Source organism: Ornithodoros turicata, chromosome 1 (assembly GCF_037126465.1).
Source record: "Ornithodoros turicata isolate Travis chromosome 1, ASM3712646v1, whole genome shotgun sequence".
Taxonomy (NCBI): Eukaryota; Metazoa; Arthropoda; class Arachnida; order Ixodida; family Argasidae; genus Ornithodoros; species Ornithodoros turicata.
In genome coordinates, this window is record NC_088201.1 from 198,332,378 (window position 1) to 198,341,217 (window position 8,840).

An 8,840-nucleotide genomic window follows, 5' to 3' on the forward strand; every position below is an offset into this window, starting at 1 on the left:
CGGTGAATATTTGTGTCAGATTATTGAATCAGTACGATGTTTCAAATAAATGTGTATTTTGTCAAAAATTTGCCTAGTTGTTCTGGAACACGGAATAACAAGCGTCGGGCATGAAAACCAGTAAAAGTAAAAGCCGATGGTAGCCAGTACTGGCCAGTACCGGGCCGAAAGGCGAGCCAAACTGAGAGACTCCTGATTGGCCGAAAGGTAGGCATCATAGTTCATTTTCATTGGTTGCATGTCCAGTGTTGCCTGAATTATCTCAAACTATGGGCTCTATGGGGAGCTGTGGGAGCCTGGTTCCAGAGTTCCAGTTCCAGCTCGTAGCGTTGCGTCTGCGTCCACTCCATTGTTGGCTTCTTGACGGTGTGTTTGATTGTTTGGACTGAAGTGGAAAAGCCATCGTTCTTCCAACACGTCCACTCCTTCGCTTCGCTGCCGCAGGAATGTCGGACACACGTAAGACATACGCTGCCTCTTTCGTTAATAACTGAAAGCTGTGCGTGTGCGTTGATACGTTCGATCGTCATGCCGAAAACCCCCAAAAGCACGTTTTACCGGAAGGTACAAAGAAGAACTGAAAACAGCTGCCAACTTTTGTTTGGTGCTTCAAGCATTGTCCCGTCAGCGCATTGTTCCGCTACATCAGAGCATATTCATGTTCCCGAACCTGAACGCCTGCAAGACGCCGGCGATAATGAGCAGGATGTTTTGCAGTACCATGTTCAGGAACTTTCGGAAAGCCCTCGGTTAGAGTGTAGCCCGCTGCTCAGCATCACTGCGGCGTCTCCCGAAACCGTGCCAAGCACGACCTCCCACATGACGTATAATGGTTCTGGCGCAACCGAAAGCGAATACATGTTGGCGCACTTGAGAACCTGGGCACTTTCAGGTGTCCACCAAAAGCATGTGACAGATTTACTGAAAGTACTCAAGTTGCATCCTTGTCACGTGGATTTCCCAAGTAGCGCGCGTTCTTTGTTGCACACCCCAAGGTACAACAGCATCACGGAAATGTGCGAGGGGAAATTCTGTCATTTTGGTCTAAAAAATGATTTGGAGTACACACTTTCTGTGATGGATGACATTCCTGAAACAATCTTTGTCAATGTTAATGTAGACGGCCTCCCAATTTCCAAAAGCAGTAAACACCAATTTTGGCCGGTCCTGTGCAAAGTAACGAACTGTGACGAGAGACTGCCGCCTTTCCCTGTTGGAGTCTACTATGGAACATCAAAGGCATTGTGTGCGAATACATTCTTGAGGCCTTTTGTCGACGAGTTTTCCAAAATTCAAAATGATGGCATGGATCTCAATGGCAAAAAAGTACAAGTAATGATATCTGGGTTGATTTGTGATGCCCCAGCTAAAGCATACATTCTTGCGATCAAGAGTCATTCCGGTTATTGTAGCTGCACAAAGCAGGGCTGCACTATCGAAGGTGAATACATCAGTGATAGAGGTTGCTTTCCCAGAGACAGGTGCACCATTGGGGACAGATGAGAGCTTCCGTGGCCAAGAGCAAGAAGAGCCCCACCTTGGTACATCCATACTCGAGGAGCTCCCGATTGATATGGTGAAACAGGTGCCATTAGACTATATGCACTTGGTATGCCTCGGGGTGCAAAAGCGACTGCTCTTCTTGTGGTTCAGAGGAACTAGAGGCCACCGCCTAAGTCCAGCGCTCCGTGAAACAATCTCTGTAAAGCATGCCTCACTGTCGGCATTTGTTCACTCAGATTTTGCTAGAAAACCGCGGTCCATGTCAGAATTAGATCGTTGGAAGGCGACAGAATTGAGAATGTTCCTTCTGTATACGGGTCCACTGTGCCTTGCGACTTCTCTTCCTAGGGCCCAGTATAAGCACTTTCTAGAGCTTCATGTTGCCATCTCCATACTGGTGAGCCCCAGCCTTAGCCTTTCCCAAGAGCACACAGAATATGCCCATAAGCTGCTGTGCCACTTTGTCAGAAAGCACGCGGATATCTATGGAGAGGAGTCCGTTTCCCACAACGTTCATAGGCTGACCCACCTTGTTGCTGAAGTGCGAAACCACGGGCCCCTCGATCGGTGGAGCTCATTCCCGTTCGAGAATTATATGCAGACTCTGAAGAAGTACCTGCGAAAGCCTGAAAGGCCACTTGAGCAGCTTCATAATAGGAAACTTGAGCAGAGAAGCATCACTCCTGAAAAGCTTCCGCCTCCAAGTGCCGTACGGGTGTCACTCCCCATGAGATGTACTCCGCCTCTCTACAGGCGTGTAACTGTTCCAAGGTGCTTTGAATTGCGGAATAACAGCAGTGACAGCACGTGCTTGTTGCACGACGGTAGTTTTGTGAAAATCACAGGTGTGGCACACCTTGCCTTGACAGGAGAGATGTGCATCATAGGAAGAAAATCCAGGCGCACAGAAGATCTGTATGTGTACCCCTGTGCTTCTTCGTATCTTGGCATTCACGTCGTGTCCCATCCTTCACAGCTGCAAGTCTGGCCACTGACATCCATTCGAATGAAGTGCATGCTTTTACCATACAGGGCTAACTGCCATGTTGTGCTTCCCTTGCCTCACACTAGTTAACAATATCGCCACATTGAGACACTACTTCGGTGCTGTACCATACGTGCTTTTTTTTTTTATCCGTGTTACCTGTGCTTGGATTTTGTCCAATAATTTTGTGAGCCATTGATGCCAGCTACTGCGGAACACTTCTTCAAAGTACTATTTTTCAATCCTGTGCTGGACAATACAGGGTGCCCTCAAAACTGCATTTTTATACCCAAAACAAACTGACGCAGGATCCATATCGCGCGCAATCATGGTTAGGGAGCGATCGTGATTGCCCTCAGGTGCGCACAACGCGAGTCTCCTCGACAGAGATCAACAACGCAGACACGTGTCCCCCGTTCGCGAACATGATTACACACTTCAAGGAGGGTTGGCGCAGGCGCAGTGGGTTCCTTTCGCCCTCACCTTCTCGCTACTTGCACTGCCGGTACCGGGTTGGCAAGATGGCGGCGATGACAGCGGCCCGCACGAAGAAAACAACATCGACAGACGCCGAAACAGATGAAACCGCATTTGCATTAATATGAATTCCTTTAAAGTAGACATCCTGGACCTGTGTTTCCTTTTAATTTTTAACTTCTCGGGGTATTGTGTAAAGCTTCCACCAGACGAATGCAAGTTAAAACCAAGATCACGAATGTGAAGTGCGGACGATACAACGTGCCCAAGCGGGATTACGCAGACCAGGATTGCGGACCGATCCGGATTGTGTTCGACAGTGCGTTTTGGGTATTAGACTACTTACACTACGACACCTAGAACCACTTAGGCAAAGGCACTTGTTTCTTGTGTGTGCACACATTTTTTGGACACCCTGTGTATTGTGGTTATTAACATCATGTGTGTGCAGTCTTTCAAAGGATTCATGTAGTGCTGTTGCACTTGGTGCATTTATGGGCATGTGCTCCAGTGTTCTGTTGGCTTTTATTGAGCCTGTGACTGTTTTATGTAGCAGACGTGCTATCATACGCCTTTCAGTGCACTTATCGTTCAAGGGAAGCTACGTATCAGCGAATTGCCTCATTGAAATGACTTTTCTAACAGCTCCTGCCAGGTACAGCATTATCAAGTTCCCTGGCGAACAGGACCAGGTGGCCGTTGTGCCATCATCATGGATCGTTGGGGGCTCCTGCTTGTGGCCTCCAGAAAAGGAGGAGAAGAAAGTTGGACTCTACGTTGGAAAGAACAAATCACCAGGAGCACACTGGAAGTCCGTCGATTGTGAAGAGATGGAAACATACGGTATGTGGCTTTAGCTGCTACTGTGTTAGCCAAATTTAAATTTTAGGTTGTAGCAATGTTTAGTGTGTCAGGCAATCAAAGGGCGTGCCAAGAGGCCCTAAGTGAGTGGTGTGTGTGACGGGATTCAGAATTGAACTAGAACTGGCAGCTAAGAACACTCATGCCAGTAAGGCGGTGTCTGCAATCTGAGTGCAAGGAGTCTGTGTGGTAATAGCTAAGGGGAGGGATCTCCTTGCACATAGGTGGAGCTCCAACTGCATAAGATGACTCTGCCGAAACCAGCCTAGAAGCTGCTGTCAGACAATGCCACGCACTAACACTCCAGCACGGCACTAAATTTTGTTGTTGCGGTCAAAGTGCATCGATCGACATGGTCTTTCTCTCATGCTTCGCGGTCCATTCGATGCTGCTTTTTGTCCCTCGATGCACAACACTCAGTCTTCTCTGCTTTTGTGCCACTACTAATGGTCACCAGCTGATGAAAATTATATCTGATGTGACTTAAATGTTTCGATTACTTCACAGAAACATATGACGAAGCAAGGCAGGTGCTGCCTCTTGCCACCAACACATCAGATCTTAATTGTGAGGCGGAGTACGGACGTGGAAAACGGCGCAGGACAAAGAGGATGCTCTCTGATGATGAAGATGACAGTTCTCCCCCTGTGACACCTCCCAGTCAATCAAAACCGAGGCGTAAGCAACTTTATTGATTGTGAGCGTCATGGGACGTGGCACTAAAAACATGGACAGGCACCAGTGAAATAGGTGCAAATCAAGTGTTGGACGTGCACACGCTTAACTGTCAGCAGCATCCCAATCTCCTTTTCTTCAAGATGTCGATTTAGTATTCAAAATGCTTAATTTCGTTACCCTGAAAGTAAATGCGGCAATTGCAGGGCAGGTGCAAAAGAAGCGCCGTGTGATTCAGGACCTGTCTGAGGAGGAGTGTTCACCACCTCCTAGCCCTACCTTTTGGGACAAAGAGCCACGCTCACAAGGTACTTCACTGCAAACTGAAGTTATATTTTGTATGTGCAGGCTTGCTTATACAACAGACTCACATTAATTCAAACCCTACTAATTCAGACTTTCGGTTAATTTCTGTTTGTTCTGCAATGTTTTCCTATGTTTTGAAAAGCGGGATAACTGAAACAGTACCTTCTCTTAATTGAAAGTCTTCATTTATACATAAAATTTCCCTACCAACAAAACATAAAAAGAAAAAAGTGCTGACACTCTGACAAGCTGTTTGCATGCTGATCAGGTGTCCATTCTATTTGTAAAAGGACTACAGAATGCCCTGGTATGCTATTTTGTAAAGGAATCCTACCACTGAAAGTAGCAGCTGGAGTGATAGTGTAGTGTAAACTATCCTCAAATGGAGTGACAACCTGATTGCTCGATGTAAGCTACAGAAGTCACGATCTACCCCAAGCAGCATAATTTATGTGCAGCGGCATAAGACAAGTGCACAGGGGTAGATGTTGTGTGTCTTATCAACGTTGTTTAATTTCACGGGTCTGTTAAAGGCCTTCCACCTACCAGTCCACCCCCATTGCTCTGAACTTTTGCTTTGCATCTTGCTGCTTGGGGTAGTAGATCATTGTTAGTAACCTTGAGCACATAATACTTACATGCCCCATGACATAATTTTCTTTTGTAGCACGTACATTGCGGCATGTGTACTAATTCAGACTTTTTAAAATTCAAACAAATTTCTGTGGTCCCCAGGAGTTTGAAATAATGAAGGTCTGCATGTGTCTTCCAACTTGGGTATGTGACACATCTGCTGTCAGTTATCTGCTGTCAATTACTCGCGAGTGCTTACTGTTTCTAACTCAGCAAAGCCAATGCAGGCAATGACTGCAGCCAGCAGCCATCACTTTTTCGCCCAACAACAATTTGGAGCTCTCCTTCATGCACGACTCGTGTGTAACCAGCTTCCTGTACTAGGTCCCGCTAACGTATCTTCTGAGATTAACAAGTTTTAGTACACCGCCAACACAAGCCCGGTAGGCTACTGCTTCTACCGCATCCAGTCAGCAGCTAAGGTTCTCAGTCATGCACGCTGTCATTGGTTCCGGCAGGCACAGTAACTTAACGGCAACATTTACAGCGGTGTACTAAATCTTGCTACTGACAGCAGCCTGCAGCTTCACCAAGTGTTGACCAACCCACACAGGTGATGACAACAGCCAGCAGCCGTCCTACTTCCACCCAGCAGTGAGTCAGCGCTCCTCCTCATCCACAAGTCGTGAGTAACCAGCCTGTGTACTACGTGCCAGAAACATATCTTCGGAGATTGCCAGCTGTTTCAGATTGACAAAGTATTGATCAACCCACACAGGTGATGACAGCAGCCAGCAGCCATCCCGCTTCCACCCGTCATTGAGTCAGCACTCCTCCTCATCCACAACTCGTGAGTAGTGTACCTTCGGAGATTGCAGTTTGATGAAGTATTGACCAACCCACACAGGTGATGACAACAGCCAGCAGCCATCCCGCCTCCACCAAGGGTTGAGTCAGCGCTCCTCATCCACAACTCGTGAGTAGTGTACCTTCGGAGATTGCAGTTTGATCAAGTATTGATCAACCCACACAGGTGATGACAGCAGCCAGCAGCCATCCCGCTTCCACCCGTCATTGAGTCAGCACTCCTCCTCATCCACAACTCGTGAGTAGTGTACCTTCGGAGATTGCAGTTTGATGAAGTATTGACCAACCCACACAGGTGACGACAACAGCCAGCAGCCATCCCGCCTCCACCAAGGGTTGAGTCAGCGCTCCTCATCCACAACTCGTGAGTAGTGTACCTTCGGAGATTGCAGTTTGATCAAGTATTGGTCAACCCACACAGGTGATGACAACAGCCAGCAGCCATCCCGCCTCCACCAAGCATTGAGTCAGCGCTCCTCATCCACAACTCGTGAGTAGTGTACTTTCGGAGATTGCAGTTTGATCAAGTATTGGCCAACCCACACAGGTTATGACAACAGCCAGCAGCCATCCCGCCTCCACCAAGGGTTGAGTCAGCGCTCCTCATCCACAACTCGTGAGTAGTCTACCTTCGGAGATTGCAGTTTGATCAAGTATTGGCCAACCCACACAGGTGATGACAACAGCCAGCAGCCATCCCGCCTCCACCAAGCATTGAGTCAGCGCTCCTCATCCACAACTCGTGAGTAGTGTACCTTCGGAGATTGCAGTTTGATCAAGTATTGACCAACCCGCACAGGTGATGACAACAGCCAACAGCCATCCCGCCTCCACCAAGGGTTGAGTCAGCGCTCCTCCTCTTCCACACGTGAGTAGCCTGCTTCTTGCACTACATACTACAAATGTATCACCAAAAATTGATGTTTCTGATCCTGCACAGCCTGACTGTAAGTATTGAGAGGTGCCCTCACATGCCAAGGCTTTGGCTTGATATCCGTGCCCTGTGATGCCTGTGCTGTGAAGTGATGTGATGCCCCCATGCGCTTCTGGTGTATAACACTTCGTTGAAAATCGCGAACATTTGGTCATGACCCATAGCTTAATGCCCCTCTCCTTTCAGCATGTGATGCATAACACAGAGCCCACAAATCTGAGTAACATGTAGCAAATTGAGTGAGAGAGAGAAAAATGGACAGGGTCAATAACTTTGTACACATCACTTTCCCAGTGTTCCTAAATCTGCATCCCACCGACATCTGACCGACATCATTACCATTGAAATACTGTGCTTTCAACAATTCAGGTGAAGCCAGGCATGCACGTCCTATTACATAAATCATATTTCTGCTTGCTTTATGACCCTGTTGTATTAAAGTTTTGTCGGCGACAAAATGAGCATTCTGGTGGCACCGTGCACAGGGCGCCGCCATTGGGATACTGACTTATTCCTCTACCTACCTTTTATTCCTATGCACTAATCTTAAAGCCTGGTTCACACTATTGCATTCCAACACGTTCCAGTAAAGAGGGGGTTAGCCCAAAAGTATGTGACTGTCAATTTAAAAAGCTCAAGTAAGGCAGTACTGGAAAATTGTTAACCATCTTGTTGCATAACCAGTGCATGTCACATTCAGTAAGGAACTGGAGATAATGTGCCCTGATAAGTCATCTCAGGCAACAGTGGTTTAGCTAGAAACAGCCAGTGTGTAAGTACATATGTAAGTCATTATACGAATGCCACCTCACTAATGAGCAATAACAATGCATGTTTTTTTTCTTTAGGACAACGGATGTGCCAAAGTGCTGGCGCTCATGAGCAGACACCTTCATCGTCACTGCGCCACACTTCAGGTTAGATGTCATCAGTGTTTGGACTCTGTGGAACAGCTACTATACTTCATATTTTTCTGCATGTTGCATGTCACTGCACAATGGTCATCCTGTTGGATACTCCACGTCTGCATGTGTTGCTCATCAATAATATTAGTACGATGTATGATATGCAGCAAATACAACAATGCCAATTTTGCGGAAGGAGGTTACCTAAAGTCGTGCTTCACAACGTGTAACTCCGCATAGGACTTACTGTACAATGATGCTGCATGGGAAATGTGTAGTAAACTGGCTTACCTTAGAGTACTTAATGCACATACTCCTGCTTTGGCACCAAAGCAAATGTGCTGTATTTATTGAAATATAAGCAGATACTTTTTCACAAATTAGGGAGACAGAGGTGTGATGTCAGCTTAGATTGAAGGGTACCGTACTGCCGGCCACAGCGCACAATAGTTTTCCCATCAAGATACCCTTAGCGAGCCAACCCCAGCCAAATGAATGTGTGTGGCGACGAAACCACGCCGTCAAGCATGACTGCCACAGTCTTTCTGTTCTCTCTGCCATGCTGTCTTTTCGTCAGCACCAATGGAAGCAATCGAATAAAAGGGTGCAGCTTAATGTCGCTGTGTCAACGTCAATGATGTTTGTTGAAGCGACAAATAATATTGCAGCAGAACTGAATGATACTGTTTGAAGGGTAGGAAGAATGTTGGCAGCTGTCAGTTTTCTCATTTTACCAGTATGACATTTTGACATG

General features: G+C 47.0%; 1 protein-coding gene across 1 annotated transcript; it reads left to right on the plus strand.

Annotated features, from left to right (window-relative positions):
• The first annotated feature begins 1,357 nt into the window (after positions 1-1,357).
• Positions 1,358-8,257, plus strand: LOC135393231 (uncharacterized). The gene is made up of 15 exons (XM_064623720.1): positions 1,358-2,348; positions 3,611-3,808; positions 4,334-4,504; positions 4,708-4,809; positions 5,668-5,739; positions 5,994-6,065; positions 6,159-6,230; positions 6,288-6,356; positions 6,414-6,485; positions 6,543-6,611; positions 6,669-6,737; positions 6,795-6,863; positions 6,921-6,989; positions 7,047-7,115; positions 8,030-8,257. Exons 1-15 carry the CDS (start codon positions 1,358-1,360, stop codon positions 8,101-8,103), a joined length of 2,238 nt encoding a protein of 745 aa, XP_064479790.1. The 3' UTR covers positions 8,104-8,257.
• Positions 8,258-8,840: the final 583 nt, after the last annotated feature.